Source organism: Spodoptera frugiperda, chromosome 9 (genome assembly GCF_023101765.2).
Source record: "Spodoptera frugiperda isolate SF20-4 chromosome 9, AGI-APGP_CSIRO_Sfru_2.0, whole genome shotgun sequence".
Classification (NCBI taxonomy): Eukaryota; Metazoa; Arthropoda; class Insecta; order Lepidoptera; family Noctuidae; genus Spodoptera; species Spodoptera frugiperda.
In genome coordinates this window covers 7,839,606-7,860,257 of record NC_064220.1, presented here as the reverse complement: position 1 = coordinate 7,860,257, position 20,652 = coordinate 7,839,606, and the positions used below count along the sequence as shown (strand labels likewise).

Sequence of the window (20,652 nt, the reverse complement as noted above, 5' to 3'; positions counted from 1 at the left end):
ATTCCCCAACAATTGTTAAATTTCTAACCCCCCAAAAGGCGGAAAACGCACTTGTAACGCTCGGCGGCGGCGATTGCTTACCATCAGGTGATCCGAATGCTCGTTTACTGGCTTATACTATAAAAAAACGTTGCCCCACACTAGGATTTTCTCCTGTGTCGTGGGTGCGTTTACAAACATACAATTTCACATGCACATGACACCCAGACCCGAAACAACAATTTATGGATCACACAAAGAGTTGCTCCGTGCGGGAATCGAACGCGCTACACGTAGCACGGCAGCTAGTTGCAGCACGGCAGGCAATTCTATTTTAAGGAAACAGTACTTATTTAAGACATATAGTAGTAGTATTAGGTACTAGTCTAGACTTGGCCTTACCATGCAATAAAGTAAAACTGCAATGTTGCACCAGATAACTTTTGACCTAAGAATGTTAGTTGTCTATTTGTCGGGCATTCTCCTTAACGGTTGCCACGTTTATCTCGGCTGCTGTCTCATTCACAAGCAAAGTCTATGCAACATTCTTAGTCTTACTGTCCACGTAATTGCACGTCATATATGTAGTATCGGTCCACGTTGCGTCAATTATTTATTTATTTAACTCTTTATGCATATAAATGTGTACTTAAGGTGGGCTTAATGCCGTAAGCATTTTCTACCAGCCAAACCTTTAGGTGATGCAGTGAAAAACCAGTGGTAGGTGCATGGAGCAAGTAAATCCAAAATAGCTTAATTTGAAAAATATAATATACTTACTTACACCAATATATATTTAAATAATATGGTAACATAATAAACCTACATGATAACATTTGTTTTGTCATTTGTTGAATATACCTACATAATTATGCATTTTTCACAATCAACTGGCAAATGTTTGCATCTTGATTAGAAACAAAGAAAAGTTCACGAAGCGGCAACGTTAAAACGAAAGTCGAGAAACGAGCCGTACGAAACAATGCGACGCCCTGTATAAATAATATATATAAGTTTATACATAAAACAAAACAACACTAAATTGATTGAAATGATTGAGCGTATGGTCTTAAACGACATTAATAATTTCAAACAAAATTGAACTTGAACAATTGACTTATCAAAACGATTATTTCTTTCCTAATTTGTGATAAAGCAATGTTATACAAATTTATGTATAAATCATAATTTTGTAGACTGTTTCGACCATTCGGAGCTACTTAGTTTTATTTTGTATAAGTTATTATAACGGGTAATGTTGTTTCTGAGAGAGAGAAAGTCCTTTAATAAATTGAAAAAAAGTTTTCTCGATATATTGATAATATAATAAATTATCAATTCCATGTCCAGAAAAGGAATTGATAACATAATAACTAAAAATAGGTAAATCTATATTATGTATTTTTTCTTTATCTAGAATTTACCCACGTTCTAAAATACCGATGCTGATAAAATTATCTCTTTTTAAATACTAATATTTTTCTAAACAATAACATTAATCTAAATTAAAGTAATTTGTTATCGCTTGTGACTCTAGGAAGAGCCCGGTAGTGTTTACATAATATAGTTACAAGCAGTATATTAAAAATATTTATTTGTTAAACGGTTTTAATGAACTCTATTTCTCGCTGTCATTGCAGCGGTAAGTCCCCTCTTTGAAGAGTGGCTTGAGAGGCGCCACGGCGTCCTCACCTATCGCCTGACGGTAGCGACTTACCGGACATGGAAGCTTTGGTAGGTTCCTGTTTCTGATTGGGCAGGAGGAAACGCCCGGGTGTCATCACTGCGAGGACCGCCCGGAGGACACGGTGGAACATACGGTGGGGGTGTGCCCTGCATGGGCTGAACCCCGCCGTGTCCACAGGGATGTGGTCGGCGACGGCGACCTCGCTCATCTAGTATTGGTTCAGGCCATGGTGTGGAGCAAGGGGGACTGGGATGGTGTCTCCTTCTGCGAAGCAGTCAAGCTGGCTAAGGAGAAGGCGGGGCGCGTGAGGGAACGAACTTTCTCACGCCCCAGCCTTATCCGTGCGTACGGCGCGTCGCGTTCCGCGCGTGCTACAAAGAGTCATCAGACAACCACAGATGTACCCCAGTAGGGCTGATGCCTGATCCGGAGCTGCGGAATACCTAGCGGGATTACCGGAGCTCCGGGTCGAAAAGCAGGAGTAGGAAAAGGGTGGCTTTTAGTCAGTAAAAGTCTGACACTCTCTCTTGCCTCGCCTATGGCGAGAGAAGGCATTGGATGATTTCCCCCCCCTTAAAAAAAGCCGACCCAATCGGGGATTTATTGACATGATTACGTGACATAATAAACCCTGTGTTACTCGTATACATGGTTCCGTTGCAACTACACTTTTAATTTTAATCTTAATTAGTGTGGCGACATTCAGCGCGGGAATCCCGAACGGTTATTATTAATTGTAGAAACTGGTGAACTCTATATCGTTAGGTCATTGTCGGTTTCATATAACACTAGATTTATAAATATCAGCTCGCTACATTAATCATTAGTACTCAAAATGATTTCTAAGAGAGCACATTCGGGACTCTTCGTTCCGTTCATCATATTTTGTGCTGTGTCTGCGGACGATGCTGTGATCAAAAGTAGTTTAACGTTCGTAATAGATGATACGGGCTCTATGGCAGATGAAATAAGACAAGTGAAAGAAGAAGTTAACATTATATTTGAGAAAGTGCTTAGTTCGAAGGCATCGCAAATAGAAAATTTTGTGATCGTCACGTTCAATGATCCGGGTAAGCCTTTTGTATTTTACTATTGTAACTGTCAAACTGTGAGGAAACCTGAGCTTATAATTTCTAGTTATAAGTTCGAAATCCGCATTGAGCAAGCGCGGTGATTATTGCTCAAACCTTCCCCATGTGCCAAGAGGCCTTTGGTCAGCAGTGGCTACTAAGGCTTAGGCTTTGGCTGTTGATGATGACTGTCATACCAAAATAACGACCTGTATCTTTTGAAGCGATAGATAAATATATGCATTCTTACGTAGTGGGATTTTAAATGGCCACATTTTTTGGCTAATGTTGATAATGTTGACTTCTGTTCAATAACGTTATGTATGTCTATGTATCAACTTTTCTTTTTATTTTATTATGAAATTATTATAAGGAATTTTTGTTTTTCGTTTTAAATACTTCCTAGAGTTGATCTTTTTAATTTTCTATTATTTTGATCTACTAAGACAAAATTTTGTAAAATATATTTTTTCTACATTATGAATAGCAAAACTTGCAGATCCAATTACATCATGTATATTTTTAAGACCTTGCATAACATAAATATTTGTTGCATACCTACCCATGTTTTCACAATATAACTATTCTATTATAATATGTCTTATTGATTACATATAAATGGAACATAGAACATAAATAGCGTTGCAAAAAGAGCTTCTTGATGTCTGTGTTCTTCTTGAAACATCTGTCTACTAAAAACAACCATTTATCTTTTTTTTTAACTGTTCCGTCACTTTATTTTGCGCATCGTGCATGTATGTAATACGTAATTATGTAATTTGTTCTTTCGGGTTTAACGAAACACACGATGTCAAAGTTCCAAAATTATACCTCTATACTCCTATTGTCTATATTATAATAATGAATTTGAAAGTTACTATAGTCCATTCATTTCTGCATACATACATATACATACATACATACAAATACATACTTACATATCGTCACGCCTTTAATCCCCGAAGGGGTAGGCAGAGGTGCACATTATGGCATGTAATGCCACTGAACAATGTACACCCATTACAGTACAGTCATACTACATACGAGATTTCAAAAACAATGATTTCAATATAAAACATAATCTTTACCTAATTTTTTATTATTATTAGGTAGGTGAATGCTACTTTTATAACAAACGTAAAAAAAATGCATCAACAAAATTCCCTCTTACAGATCGTATCGATCTCATACATTATTTACAATTACAACACATCTGGAAAAATATTTTTATTATTTATACAAATATAAATAACACTTTTTTTTCTGGAACACGAGCAGACGTATCACCTGATGGTAAGCAATCGCCGCCGCCTATGGACATGTGGCGACACATTGACAAGTGACAGATGACAGAAGTAGCACATAGACTATCGACGAGCAAATCAACGGATGACGTCATAAATATCCTGCATCGCACATATGAAGTTTACATGTGAAATAACACGGATAGAAAATCCCAACGAACAACAGTTGGGCAGAAAGCCCGCCAGGCACGATCACCTCGCCTGGTCGGAGGATCCTCCTTTGCTTAGGGAACTTTACTCGTTGTTCCCTAAAGTGGTGACCCCGACGTGATTGAAACGAACCTTCACGGAGCAGATCAGCACCGTCATCCTCATCGCCATCTCCCTCACCCATCACTTCTCCGCTGAGCGGTAATCAAGTCGCAACCAACCAGCATCCTCGGCCTCATCAGGGACCACCACACGCTACATCGAAGATATGCAGCCTGGTTCTTCCCTACGGCCTCATCAGCGTCTAGGCACAGCACTCTCTGCACACGGTCTGAGGACGTCTTCCTCCCGTCAACGCAGACGCCAGCCATTACGCACCTACATCGCAGCATCTATTCCCCGACTCACCGTGGGACACTGCGAGCTTCACTACTCCGACTCACTGGAGTATCGCCCTGCACCGCTCACCTGACTCACTGGGCATTCAGCGGCACAGTTCCGACTCACTGTAACTAGGGACATTCTACACTGGCTCTGGCACCGCTCATCTCAAGCATCGACAGCCGTCTCAACAGGATCGACCTCCGGTCTTGGCGGGGAGTGATGTGGCGACACATTGACAAGTGACAGATGACAGAAGTCGCATATAGACTACGACGAGCAAATCAACGGATGACGCCATAAATATCCTGCATCGCACATATGAAGTTTACATGTGAAATAACACGGATAGAAAATCCCAACGAACAACAGTTGGGCAGAAAGCCCGCCAGGCACGATCACCTCGCCTGTTTGGAGGATCCTCCTTTGCTTAGGGAACTTTACTCGCTGTTCCCTAAAGACACTTGAAACACCAGAGGTGTTACAAGTGTGTTACCGGCATTTTGGGGAATCGGGGATTGGAAAGGGGGGAATTGGGCCTCCGGTAACCTCACTCACACAACGAAACACAACGCAAGCGTTGTTTCACGTCGGTTTTCGGTGAGGCAAGCGAACATATGTAGAAAAAAAACAGTTTCAATACTTTTTTTTTTTTAAAAAAAACTTTGCCCCACATTAGGATTTTCTCCGGTGTCGTGGGTGCGTTTACAAACATACAAGTTCACATACACATCACACCCAGACCCGAAACAACAGTTGCTCCGTGCGGGAATCGAACCCGCTACACGTTGCACGGCAGCTAGTTGCCCAGCCACCGCGCCAACCGTGCAGTTTTTATACTTTGAGGAAGGTCTGGGAATCACCGTCTTTCGCTCTATAGTCATAAATTCTTTGAACTATTTAACTTTTGTTTTAGACGCTCGTGAACGTGTCGTCACCAAGGATCGGGAGGCATTTAAAAGTGCTTTGGCTTCAATAAATGTTTATAACGGAGGTGATTGCCCGGAATATGCCATGGAAGGCATTAGCTTAGCACTTCGAAGAAGTATGCCCCACTCATATTTGTACATTTTCACTGACGCATCAGCCAAGGACTTTGCAAAATTTGGACAGGTCAAGAGTCTTGCACAAAAGATGCAGAGTCAGGTAGCTATATGGCTCTTTTTTATTTTCCCCTTTTTTGTGCAATGTATTGTTAAAAATACTTTTTAATAATTAGTTTTTTGACGGAGCGATAAAAAGTGATGTTGTGAGTGGTTGCCGCATAAATGATGAGTCACTATTTCGAGGATGAGAATTTCAGAAATTGAAAGAGAACATCGTGACCGTCGGCGTCGTTCCAATATTATAAATGTGAAAGTTTGTATGTTTGTTTGTTACTCCTTCACGTCAAAACATCTGGAGGGATCGGTATGTAATTGGGAACAGGGCTGGATTCTGATCTGGAATAACACATAGGGTATATTATATGCTTTTTATCCCACGGGAACACGGACGAAGCCGCAAGCAGAAGCTAGTAAGTACATATGTAAAGGAAGTATACAAAGACTTTATGTTAATTAAGACAAGATTTTTTTTAGATTGTATTTATATTGACTGGCGAATGCTACGGTAGAACTGGTGCTGATTACGAAGTGTATCATCAATTGGCAGAGGCTACGTCGGGTCAAGTCTTCCATATGATGAAAGACGACGTGAAAGATGTAAGTATTGTTTTATTACAATAAGTGAGCAAAGTTTTAATCATAACTAGCAAACCCGGCTCTTCAAAACTTGAAGAGAGAAAGAGCGCATAAAACAACAACTTTTGTAGTTTTTTGGATAAATTTTACTTTGTACATACATATCGTCACGCTTTTAATCCCCAATGGGGTAGGCAGAGGTGCAATGTACACCCACTTTTCACAATTTATGTTGTAAGTCCCATTTAATACCTATGTGGTGAGCCTATTGCCGTATACCGGACACATTTCCAGACTCCGTGCTACCACTGAGAAATTTTCAAAAATCCGAAAAAAAAGCCCAGTGATCCTTTGCCCGACCCAGGAATCGAATTTGAGACCCCTTGTCTGGCTGTCGCACTTGCGAGTAATTGACCAACGAGGCAGTCTTACTTTATTTGTATACTAATAATATTACATTTTCTACAGATATTGAAATATATTGAAGAATCCATTACAGGCATAGGAAGCAAGCTTGTCGATACAAAATTGCCACCTGGCTATGACAAGAAAATTACAGTGAGTACTTTTCTTAACTTATAATCACTTGGCTTTCAAACTAAATAGCAAAAAAATGTTAAATATCATGTTTTACGGTTTACTAAAGCTACCATAGGCTGGGCTCGCTGTCATTGCAGCGGTAAGTCCCCTCTTTGAGGAGTGGCTAGAGAGGCGCCACGGCGTCCTCACCTACCGCCTGACGCAGGTGCTTACCGGACATGGGAGTTTCGGTAGGTTCCTGTTCCTTATTGGGCGGGAGGAAACGCCCGGGTGTCATCACTGCGAGGACCGCCCGGAGGACACTGTAGAACATACAGTGGCGGTGTGCCCTGCGTGGGCTGAGCACCGCCAAGTCCTCAGGGATGTGGTCGGCGACGGCGACCTCTCGCGCCCGGCACTGGTTCAAGCCATGGTGCGGAGCGAGAGGGACTGGGATGCCGTCTCCTCCTTCTGCGAAGCAGTCATGCTAGCTAAGGAGGAGGCGGGGCGCGTGAGGGAACAAACCTCCTCACGCCCCAGCCGTCGCGAGAGACACTCTGGGCGTCGGGGATCGCGTGACGATCTCCGGCCACCGTAAGTGCGGGTCTGCGGACGGTGAGCAAGGGTAGCTCATCGCCCGAACAGAACCAGACCCGTGCGTGCGGCGCGTCGCGTTCCGCGCGCGCCTCAAAGAGCCATCAGACCACCATAGATGAGGCCCAGTAGGGCTGATGCCTGATCCGGAGCTGCGGACTACCTAGCGGGTTTACCGGGGCTCCGGCTCGAAAAGCAGGAGAAGGAACGGGGTGGTTTTTAGTCAGTAAGAGTCTGACACTCCCTCTCGCCTCGCCCAAGGCGGGAGAAGTCATTGGATGATTTTCCCCCTCAAAAAAAAAAAAAAAAAAAAAAAGCTACCATAGGTGCTCATATTCGTAGCATAGGTATAAGTTTTAAAATATAAAGTAGTGTACTGCACATTAGACATTAGACTGACCGACAGACTAACACTTTTTATCTTAATTATAGCACTCAAAAGTGTCTTCTCGGTTTAATTGAAATAAATTATTTTGACTTTGACAACTGACACTAATTTCAACGTGGGTCTAGTCGTTGTTCTTCCCATACACATTTCGAGGGGGGGGATTTAAACCAATGTTTGGTATTGTACAACTAAAATTAAACAAGATATCGTCCTATCTCATCATTAATTTTGTCAGTATGGGTTCAAAATTGTAAAACCACTTAAAAGTTGTTATAAACCGTCACAGTCTTTGTTATCTTAGTAATTTTAGCGCAACTTTGTGTTTTCATCTTGTTTTTCATTAATGTTGGTGTTTATTCTGTAGACATGCCTTATGATAATAAATAAATAAATAAACTTTGGGAGCAAATAAATAACAAAACAAAAACCGTGCCGTAAAATATCGATTTATAATAAGTTTAATTATCTTTATTTGTAGTTAGTTAACTGAAGCAGTAGTTTTTATCGTCGAAAGAGCAAATCGTATTTTTGCCTGGTCATTTTACTATGAATCTATCATATTTTCGGGTCTAGCTTACCCCAGGGACAAAAATATCTTCATATTGCTTTTTGTACAAGTAACACACAATCATTGTATATGTTACTTGTACACTAATTGGGTGAAACCGCATGCATATTTACCAACAAGCAAGTTTAACCGTCGACTAAACTGCTCTTAATCTTGTGAAATTATAGAACAAGGATTTTTTGACATGTTTGTTAACATTGGGAGAGCCATGCTTCGGCACGAATGAGTCGGCTTGACCGGAGTGAGACCACGGGCTCACCGAAAACCGACGTGAAACAAAGCTTGCGTTGTGTCTACTCGTTTACCGTAATATTAAAATATCTTTCTCAGTATGATGTCGACGCACACACTGGGGATGTGCTGATAGCTTTAACTGGGAAATCACCTATAATCGGAGATGTGATTGGTCCCGATGGAAGTCGGCCTACAACAACACACTTAATATCAGGAAAAGCCGAAATGGCGGTAAGTTTTCTTCGCAATTATCTAGTATTTATAAGATTTCATTTTTATTATTAGAATTATAATTTAAATCATACCTTGTTCTCTAACTTAGTATTTCAGTCATTCTATAGCGTATTATTAAAAAAATATAAAACAAAAATTAGCATACACCAGAAAACAATCAGAACGTAATTTGCATGCAGTTCAGCTTATCGGGCATTTGTATGAAGGTGGTGAAACAGTAGCTAAGTCTATTTTGAATCCTTTATCAGGCGGCGAAGGTGACGGGTGCGAAGCCAGGAAAACACGTCGTGACGGTCGGAAGTATGTCCGAAACGCACGCAGTTCTGAGTGCAAAAAGCACAATAAATTTTCAACTCGGGTTCAATGTATTTAAACCAAAATCCAGCAAAGACATCGTTACAAGACCGCCGCCAAGTTTGTATACATTTTATATTACACTAGCCTAGTAATACTTATATTTTGCCCGCGAATCCTCACCTACAAATAGATGTTTCCCATTTTTACAGTTCCCGTTACAATTAAATAAAATCCACTTTTAGTGCTCCTTTACACTCCCCAATGAACATACATACATATAAGTTTTAGTTTTCCAGGTACAATAATTATCTTCTGCACGCTAACAGCGAATTAGTCAATTAGTTAGTCCATCTTTTAATATAAAATCACTTTTAAAATACCACCTTTATTGGTTTGGCTGGTAATTCGTAATTTAACCCCAGTCTGCCGATAACTCTGGCACAATGTAACCAAGAATTGTATTGTGAATCTGATTGAAAAAGAGTAACCTATGGAGTTTCTTGCTCGTTCTTCTCCATAGGAATCTACACTTTGGAACGAGCAAATAGCTTCACTAGAAGACTGACCGACAGACAGACGTTATTAAAATTGTTATATTTGTTTTGACGTTCAAAAGTGCCTAAATTATTTATTTCAAATAGACCAGCTATTTGAAATAAATAAACTTGACTTTGACTTTTAGTTTGGCTTGAAGAGCATGAGTAGGAACGGGGTGGTTTTTAGTCAGCAAGAGTATGTCACTCCTTTTCACCTCACCCAAGGCGGGAGAAGCCATTGGATGATTTTCCCCCTTAAAAAAGTTTGCGACCACGAGATATGACTAAAGGTTATGCTGATGTTACGAAAGTTGTTATTTTTTGCAGAAGGGAATGTTTACATGGGTGTCAAGTTACTCGGGACAGGAGTCAAACTTGAGACAGTTAAAATACTTGGAATGAAGGGTGAAGTTATCGAGGAACTAAAATTAGAACTAGTCGATGAAAAATCGCAATTCTACGTGACACCATCATTTAGCCCACCGTCTACTATGTTTCATGTGACTGTAAGTAAATTAATTAAATTTTGAGGGATCCTAAACAGTTCGCTGTTCCAAAACCGTCTAGATATAGACCAATCTTCAAGTATTGTGTTATTATTACTGTCTGACTGTTGCCCGCGACTTCGTCCGCGTAGAATAAAGACTTTTGGCAGAATTTGGGCTTTTGAAATACTCTTTCCGAAGTATATTCTACGGCTGTAACAAATATCGTCAGAATCGCTTCAGTACCTAAGTTATATTTGTTAAAAATATATTTATTTTCGTGGTCTCAAAAAATAAACAATGCCGCTCGGGTTTATCCGCATAGAGCCCATATTATACGTGTTCTTTTCTTATAGATAAATGGATATGACATTGAAACTAAAACGCCAGTGACGAGAAGAAGTCCAACACCAATATCGAGGCAAGATATGGCCACAGGTAAAACATTTTTCTTAATTTGAAATCAATAATTGTAATGAATTAATGATCATTCTCGAATATCAACTTACGAAAACAATTATCTGACAGTTAACGTTCTAAAATATTTACAACAGTAATTTATTTATTTGTGTGTGTATTATTAAGCGTGGGTTTTACCATTTTTATACAAGTACCCGATAAACTTATATGACAGATAGTTTATACAAATTACGTTATATATACAAGCTTATCTTGTACATAACGACTATTCAGAAGAGATTGTGATGAGAAATTAAATAAAAAAAGCACCGTTACGCCTATTATCAGAAAATACCCCAGCAATACTTTGCCCGACCCGAGAATCGAACCCGAGACCCCTTGTTAATATTGTCTTTCCCTTTTTAGATCCCGAGGTAAAAGTTGAAACAGCACCAGTAGTAACGATTGATGGTGACTCGTTAATAACCCTATACATTGATGATCCGTTAGAACTGACTTGTAAAGTTCACGCTTACCCTGAACCAGAAATAATATGGCAAGATAGAGATTATGGAATTGTGATGCCTGCTGAGGTAATTATATGTATATTAACACCCGATATAATTGTATGTTATTATTAGCTTGATCTTGTACCAAACTCAGTTCAGATGTCTTATTTAAACAACTTCAAAAGAAGACATTTGCCCGAATACTCAAACGCTACTCAATTTTAAGACGCTATGAAATGTAGTTCTATCACAATCAACTCTTTATAAAATGACAATGATAGCACGATATTTAAGTACAACTTAAAATTGAGTAGCGTTTGAGTATTCGGGCAATAATAATATTCATTTCGTTAATATCTTTCTTTTACAACATTATGATATTTTGCAGACGAACATAGTCGAATTACCCTATGACTATGTCAGTGTATTAAAAATAAACAACGCAAACAAGAATACTACCTACCAATGTAAAGCCAGCAATCACAAAGGAAGCGACATTAAAGGCGTAGAAGTAATGGCAAAGAGGAAATTCTATTTTGATGTTATTGATTCTCCTAAAGGTAAGTTAAAATTAGAAAATATTTGTGTGGTGGTGTTTAGGTTGCAGTGGGATCACGCTATAATAGTTCTGGAAATAGTCAATGTTTATTGCACTTCATAATGGAGAATAGTTTATACTAGGTTAAATACTAATTAATTTAAGTTTAGAAAATTGCATGAGTACAATTGTTGCAATCGGAGCGAATTACAAGCCGATTTATGCGAATGTTATGAATGCACCGAGGAAAGCTAAATTTTCGGTCAATGTATAATGTTTTGTTTAAAGAGTACATACACATAGGTACACCTTATAGCACAGGTGTAGGTGTGATTACCGTGTCTGGGTCATTACTCGAGCAGTCTGTGTTGGGTAAAACCAAAATAAATACCTGGACTCCAATTTCTACTATAAGCAAAGTCATGACACCACTACAGTAGTACGCAATAGCAAGCACCCTCTCTAAATTATTTTTTTCTTTGTAGATATTCGTATACAATATGCCAAAGAAGGTAAACTTGTGTGCAAAGTAGATGCTTACCCATCGGCGACCATAAAATGGTATAAAGATGCAAAACCTTTGTCTAGTAGCAGCCGTATTGAGATATCCAAAGATCAGACAGTGGTGACCTTGAAAGACATGCAACCAGGCATGGAAGGAAAGTTCATGTGTGAAGCAAGAAATGATAAAGAGAGGAAAGTATTTTATTCCAACGTTGAAATATTTGGTGTAGGTAAGTCAATTAAACACTACTATACGATAGAATAAATAGGAATGTGGATTAGTTGCTTGCATAATCTAGGAAATGTTTATTTCAGAAAAACCCGTTATCGATAAGTCAGTTGCCGAAATCCGTGTCACAGAGAAAACAAATGGCGAATTATCTTGTAGGTAAGTACATACATAACTCGATTAAACCGGCCTGATCGCCTGATTAATAGCCTTCTGTAAGAACTTGACACGTAGTTGCGCAGGAAATTGGGAAATGATATACGTCAATGAAACTCCCTGGTTGGTTGCACACTCCTTTATTTTTTTTAAATAGCAGGAAATGCGCGGGACACATAATACCAGAATGAGCTTTACCATATTCGATATTTTGGTAATTTTGGCACTATAATTATAGGTATGTCAGGATATCTATGATTGTTAAACATCATTTTGAATATTATCTCACTATAATTTTAATTCTACTATATTTGCTAACTTTATGACTAATTTAAATTTCTAAACTTTATTTTTATAGACTTCTTAAGGGGATCCCGAAACCGACTATAACCTGGTCCTTCCGAGCTCCGGGTATAAAAAAATATTTGAAACAAACTGGAGAGACCATACAGTTGAAAAATGCTCAAAGAGACCAAACTGGCCTGTACATATGCACAGCGATCAACGTCTTGGGATCAGATAATCACAATATGGACGTCACAGTAGAATGTAAGCATGAACATGATTTTTATATCTTCACTCTTTGTTCTTCCGGCTTCCTACCTTGATCATTGTAGGAATGTTTTTTTTTTATTAAACACGCCGGTAATCGAGCCGACGTATCACTTGATAGTAAGCAATGCCGCCGCCCATGGACACTTGAAGCACCAGAGGCGTTACAAGTGCGTTGCCGGCTTTTTGGGGGTTAGAAATTTAAGGATTGTTGTTCGGGAATTGGGGATTGGGAAGATTGGGAAGGGAGGAATTGGGCCTCCGGTAACCTCACTCACACAACGAAACACAACGCAAGCGTTGTTTCACGTCGGTTTTCTTTTAATTTTTGTGTGTATAATTTCTGTATGGACATTTGTTCTGAAATAAATATTTATTATTATTATTATGTCTGTTCTTTACATAATCTCGGGACCACAGGGTCCCGGACCTTTGGAAGGCGTACGAGGGGCCGAAGCCAACTCGCAGAGGCCCGTTGAACAATTTTGATCTAAATGTGAGGTCGTGGTATCACTCCGGTCGAGCCGGCCTATTCGTGCCGAAGCATGGCTCTCCCACACTGAAGTCTCGTTATTTTAATATCGTGTTTGGCATTTCGACAAAAGTATTATAACCATCAAGCCGAAGTAGGAAAAGTTATTAGTAATAACTATAATCGACCTACTATGCATTTTTCAGATCCACCACACATAAAAAGCGATGTAAAGGAAATGAAGATTGTGGATGGCGATGAAGCGAAGTTGACATGTGACGTGGATGGAGTGCCAGCGCCGACGGTATACTGGACTTTCAATGGAATCAATGTAACAAGTACTACGAGAACTCAAATTACTGCTGATTACAGTCTAATGTAAGTATCACATGAATACATGCAAAACAAGGGCGTACACTACAACAAGTCCTTGTAACTCCTCTAGTATTGCGAGTGGCCATTGACGACGGCGAACACTTACCATCAGGTGATTTGGCTGCTACTCATTTCGTTTACTATATATGTCATATCCCACTTTCTAATTGTTATGTTATAAGTTAGTTATGTTGTAAAATCTAAAACCCTGCTAAATATGCCAAAATGTGGTATTCCAAAGAGTAGTGTGTAATGTATGTTCGGTGGCAGATGCAAAAAAAAATATAATAATGAGAGTAGTTTCTTCTGATTAAATAGTTATTTTCTTTATCTCTTATTGTTATACTTTATTATCATGGTAATTACGCAAATGTCGCTGTGAGGTTATTCGTATCGTACATTTTTTTGTAATCAATTCAATGTTGCTCAGCATACATAACATAACGTCATTTATTTCCAAAAACGTAAGCAGATGTGGATATCAGTTATGCTTATATGGTTTTCACAAGCCGTAAATGCTACGATTTTTTTTCCAGTTTTATTCTGCACCCCTAGCCAAATGCCACTTTTTGCTTGTTAAAATATAGAGTAGAAAACTAAATTATTTGGGATTAACGTAAACTTTGACTCTCGTCTGTGTCATTCCCAAACATTGCATATTACTCTATCGGTAGAGAAGCGCTAAAGTGGCATTTGGCTACAGGCTCAGAACTTTCAACTCATCTAGATTTATGAATAAACTTAAACTTAAACATATTCTGGGAAAAAAATGTGGAGAAAAATCGCTTACAGTTACAGACTAATGATGATGAACAAATCATCTTGTATTATATTAATAATAAAAAATACGAATTTTCAGAATTAAAACCACATTAGATGACACTGGAAATTATGCGTGCCATGCAGAAAATAAGCTTGGGAAAGATGAACGCAATGTTTTCCTACAAGTGTATGGTAAGTGATATAATATCTATTAAAAAAAAAACGGTGGATTTGTTACCTCTTTTTTGGAATATCAAAGTCTCTTCGTTATTGATATCAACCCTTTAATTAAAACGTCTGAAACCTAATTAATCCTGATTGAGCTTTGGTTTGTTTACGCAGTTCCAGTATCCATTGAGAAACCAGAATCTGATGTAATAGAGACCTTGGTTGGTAGTGGACAGTTGTTAAACTGTAGAGCTGATGGGTACCCCAAACCAGACATAAAATGGACTTTCCATAAAACTCGTGGGGCTCCTGGTACAGATGTTACGTAAGTATTTCGGGAAATGATGAGATTTCAGTCACAAAATGGTTCTAATTCTGGGTTCGAGGTGTGGTGGTATCTATAGGTATTTCTTATTCATGTGGAGTTTTTATCTAATCAGCGTCAGGTCAAATGGCCACGAACAGGTAGATGTGTACATGTTTTTAATTCCTGAGCTGTATAAAATATAACTATCCTTTTTTTCACTTCTTCACGATGTAGCGAAGCTAAACATTTTTTACTCTTCGTTTCACGGTATGGGAATATAGGGTATTAAAACCTTAAAAATACGAGTCAAACGTTGCAAAGAAAACATTTTTCGTTTGAATTATAACAGTTACAGTTGATTTTTTTTCCACTAGGTCTCCTAAACATCCTTCACTGGCGCTACAGAGACTGCAGCTGAACCAACAAGGTTTTTACACTTGCCTCGCTGAAAATGCAATTAGTGGATCAGCGAGTATAACTTACGAAGTCAAAGTAGTAGGTATGTAGTCCATTGAATATTTTCCCAATTCCTTTTTATAACGTTTCCCATATCAGTTTCTGATTATTTCTTATGGTTGTAAAATGTCATTTCTTAAAGTTGGCTTAAAAAATTGTTTAATTTCTACACCAATTTATTGACTATTACAAATGATTACAAACCAATAATTAGACAATTGATTTGTCATATTTTGGTATAGGCTTATTACGAAAACTATAAGTGGGGAATGGACTGTATTTAAAATAAAATACCATATTGCTGTTTGTTTTTTTTTTGTACGACTTCGCCTCAAAAAATATGTGACCTTGAAAATGTTTTCTTGTGAATTTATGGTAATTGAGACTAAATTACTAAATACAAAATATCACTTATATTTTCAGCACCACCAGTTATAGAAAATGTGTATCCAAGTAAATTGTTTGAAGCGGTTGATGGAGACATGTTGCTTAGGATTCAATGCAAAGCTACCGGCAGCCCCACACCTACCATTACTTGGCAGAAACATGGTCTAAACTTAGCAATGGGTAACTAATATTAACTGTACAACAAATACCATATCAATGAATTATACAAAATATGACTAACTAAAGGGAACTGCTCATCTAGAAAATCTCTACTTGGGGCAACGTCATTATGCTATGCAAGCCGATTGTGAATAAATGTCCCGGCGTGCCTTGAAACTAGTAGCACTTTTCTCAAATAATCTCCAGTCGGGCGGCTAGGGGATTTAAATCTGCGATTGAATCAAGCCGGTCGCACCGATACTACACTAATCGGGCAATCATGCATCAGGCCTAATTTTAATGAATAAAAATTATTAAACACATCGAAAAATAGAAAAAATAGAAGATATTATAGAGCAGTGGTTTATTAGTTATAAGAGGAATTTTGAAAATTGGTAATTTTATAGAATTTAAACTTACAAATATTACAAAATAAACAGTTTCAACATAAATTTTAGGACAACATATATTTGTTATATTGCTTTTCTCGTAAAATGCGTCGGTAAGGAGATCTAGTAAAAATAACTATTATTAGGCTCCAGATTTCTGAAACTGACATGTGTGTCATACGTACGATGTAGCAAAATGGAAATTCAGAAAAAGCACATCAATATCTATAAAATTGCCAATGCCCAAAATTCCCTGAAAAACACTCTAGATGACTCAAATTTTCCCGACCAAATGATTGAGCAACTAGGTGTATCAACATTAATTTAACTATTCAACCCACCAGTTAGGCACAAACAAGAACTTATATTATATATATATATATATATATATTGATATGTCTTGCTTAATTTTTCAGGGTCTGATTGGTATGACATGGAAGCCGATGGTACTTTGCTAATCAAAAACATAGACCGTGCTGCAGAAGGTACATACGTCTGCCTGGCAGAAAATTCTGTTGGTAAAGATAGTGACTATTACGAAGTGATTGTAAAAGGTAAGAAAATATTTGGTATAAATGTGTTTTGTAAACCTCATAAAGAACTAATAAACAAATTTCGCACTTTATGAAACAGAGAAGTATGACATGTCCATATTTTTTTTTTAGATTTATTAACTGTGGTACCCTCAAAGACTTTATATGTAAAGGAAGGTGAAACAATTGATATCAAATGTGATATACCACATACGGCCACGGATCAATTGCGTTGGTTTAAGGTAATTAGCATTATTCAAGTGACTTTTAACAATTTATCATCAGTGACGTCAGTATATTTTTGTGTTTACAGGACGGAAAAAAGCGGATAGAACGAGATGATATATATTTATTCAGAGCAACTCGAGGTGATGATGGAGTGTATACTTGCCGTGTGTCCAATTTCCTCAAAACACAATCTATAGCCACTAAACTAGTGGTTGGATTTAAACCGATATTCAGTACCGAAGTAGAAGAAGAAATAGAATTTGTTCAGGAATCAACACCCGAGTCACTTAATTGCCAAGCTTATGGTGAACCGAGTCCTACGGTAAGTACCTATAATGTACATAAATCTTGTCTTGGCATAAATCAATCATAATTATTATAACAATAATTATTATTATACCTACAATGTCTCTGGAAATCTGGCTACTAATCAAGCAGATTATGTACACTGCTCTTTTGATATATTTTTTTCTTACTACGCTTGAACAAATATGGTTCATTTACAGCACGCAACGTGGACTCACGACGGCGTGGCTATGGATAATACTGACATGTCCTTGATATTAGGAATGAAGTTAGGTGCTACAGGAATTTACGAATGTGAGGTCAGCAATAAGTTTGGCAGCATACGTCGATCCTTTAACGTCACGTCCCGAGGTAGGATCTGCGTTTGGTTTTTTCTGTCCTTTTTTATCTAGGTCTTCAACCATAATTATAAATAGGGTCATCCCCGAATTTTGGCTATGACTGCGTTTCCACAGAAGCCGAGCAGCACAAAGTCGAGCAGAGACTTATAAAAAACTACCAATCACATTGCACAAAATACTCGTCTCATCTCCGCTCTGATTCAGTGGATAATGTGTTAGCTTGGCTCCGCTCGACTCCACGCGGATCCGCTTCTGTAGAAACGCACCCTAAGAGTTTTTTACATACGTTTTTTAACTCAGAAAATTAAACTAATTACACAAACCGAGTACTCATAGTACATTCAGCGATCACTCGCTTTCTTCAAAATATCTATTTGATATTATTATTTAACGACATGCTAAAGACATTGTAAATATTTTTTACAGATTGCATATTGGACATAAAACAGTCTTTCGTAGGAAAACATCCCATTATGTTTTCATCATCTGGTGGGTGGTCTGTTTTCCCGATAAAAGAAAAATACATGATAATACCAAATAAAGGTTACTTTTATATGAGATGCCCTTCAGGATTCGTCAACCCGGAACTCTCACTATATTCCAACACTATGGTAACTTGTGAACGAGATAACATAGTAAAAATAGCCGGAAAGCCTTACAATTTTGCAGATTTACAATGTAATAATGAAGTGAGACCTGACTTGGAAAAAACAGAAAAAGAATGTTTTGGTGATAATACAGAATATATGAAAGTAGGGTTTTGGGCACAGGGTAATTTTTTCATGGAGGTATATAGTGTCTGTTTTGACAAAAAGAATGATGTTCCTTTGTACACAGAGCATAAATTGTCTCATCAGCATACAAATGTTTCTTCAACCTCTCAATGGTACAGCTCTTCTGATATACCTGCTGAAGAGTTTGAGGAGTTGTACAATTGTAGAAGGCAACTGTATGATGTCGGTATAGCTTTGGGAAGAGGATTACGTTCTATGTCTTGCTGCTTTGGAAGAAGACAACTTGTCAATCCACGGGATTTGCCTCCCGGTATACCAGTGACAGCGTCTTTCGAGTATAAAAATGTTGTTCCACATTGGAGCTCCTGTAATTCAACGGTGAGTTGAGTATTCGTTAATAAAACGTAAAGATAGAAAGCCAGGATACCGTCCACGTCAGTCGCGTGATTGCGACTGGTTGTTATAAAAAAAATATATTATTTTCAGAATTGGGACAAATTGGAAGCATTGGTAAGGCAGTTGGCAAAAAAAGCCGGTCGTGACCTGACCGTGTTTACAGGCACGTCAAACGTAAATCACGCCAAAACGACAACAACGGTAGATATTGAAATTAACAATGGCCGAGACAGACACCAAAAAATTCCACGATACTTGTGGAAGGTAAGTGCATAAATAACCAACAGTCATGATGTTTCATCCTCGAATGGATATTCCATCCATATGTGGTCCATGTATTGAGCCTGCTAAAACCTGCACAGTTCCAAATTCTAAATTAGTAATTACTTGAATTATAAAGTGACCAAGCAATCTTGCTTGGAAATCAACGAGGTAGCTAACGTACTCAACTGCATTACTGTTCCAGGTGGTTCAAGATCGAGCTACAGATTCATCAATTGCAATAATACAAGTGAATATACCAGAATTAACTCAAGAAGAAGCAATTAAGCATGTTCTGTGTTATGATATTTGTAATAATATTAACTGGATGGAGGGCCCAAAATGGGACGATGTAGACAGCGGCTACACGTATTGCTGTAACATGAAAGAATTCGAAGAAGTCTTCGGATACACCCGTCCTATCACCAGCATGAAACGAGTCCTCTTCGATGCCAGTTTGACTCCCGATACTTATTTGATTATGTAATGAATTTTAGAAATAATATTAAAGCAGTATTTATGAAATTTAATTATGTTATACGTATAGTAGTTTGTAATGTACTTAATTATAGGGTTGAGCGCAAATATTTGATTATTATCCTGTGACTAAATGATTTTGTTTTATAATTATAATGTTTCGTTGTGCGACGTTCTCATCAATCAGCTATCAGCGTAGTAACCCTTGACTGTCCCTTCCAAGTTTTCTTTATAAATGACATTAGACTCTTTGTACCGATAGTCCTATGGAGGATAATTTATTCTTCGGGTATTTAAATAATTATGTTTGTGGAACTACTTCTGAATATTTTTTTGTATGATTGTTTTCAGTTTTAATAAATAAGTGTTTGCGAAAATAACACGTTTTATTTAACACGTTAAACACCATGGTGGCAAAAATTACCGGCGCTAGAGCAAGATTTACCTTCAACTGATTATTTGGCAATCAAAGTATTAAACAACTTGTTCTAATGTTCAGTTATTTATACTAATTTGTAGAAGGGGTATAGCTATTCACGTATATTATGTGCTATATAACAAGTATGTCAGCTTAACCTGGTTCAATCGGCACCCGTAGTCAGTTTATTTTCCTAAGATCAACCAATAATAGTCCTAATAGTTTTGCGACTATCGTAAATTCCGAACTTTTACCGCAATTCATTTGGCATATCTTAAAATATGTGACAAAGATGCGCTAAATATTGAAAAAGAGAGCAGGTATGAGGCAACCCGACCCGGAAAGTTAGAATGACCAGACTACGAAAGAAATGTGAGACTAATGTCCGCTTCTTTCGTTGTAATAATTTTTTGAAATACTCGTCGATAAGGCAATTAGATTTACTGGAAAAACCTAAGATAACGAACGTGTGGGTTTTTACAGAAATA

At 38.0% G+C, this 20,652-nt stretch overlaps 1 protein-coding gene across 1 annotated transcript; it reads left to right on the top strand.

The window, feature by feature from the left end:
* Positions 1 to 2,477: 2,477 nt before the first annotated feature.
* LOC118271415 (hemicentin-2) lies at positions 2,478 to 20,123 on the top strand. Its single transcript, XM_035587504.2, has 25 exons — positions 2,478 to 2,736; positions 5,488 to 5,717; positions 6,152 to 6,274; positions 6,722 to 6,811; positions 8,653 to 8,787; positions 9,039 to 9,204; positions 9,951 to 10,129; positions 10,465 to 10,546; positions 10,934 to 11,100; positions 11,405 to 11,576; positions 12,040 to 12,288; positions 12,374 to 12,446; positions 12,802 to 12,992; positions 13,674 to 13,845; positions 14,702 to 14,796; positions 14,947 to 15,097; positions 15,454 to 15,578; positions 15,959 to 16,102; positions 16,887 to 17,024; positions 17,136 to 17,245; positions 17,317 to 17,553; positions 17,738 to 17,888; positions 18,305 to 18,990; positions 19,099 to 19,272; positions 19,475 to 20,123. Exons 1-25 carry the CDS (start codon positions 2,502 to 2,504, stop codon positions 19,754 to 19,756), a joined length of 4,557 nt encoding a protein of 1,518 aa, XP_035443397.2. The 5' UTR covers positions 2,478 to 2,501; the 3' UTR covers positions 19,757 to 20,123.
* Positions 20,124 to 20,652: the final 529 nt, after the last annotated feature.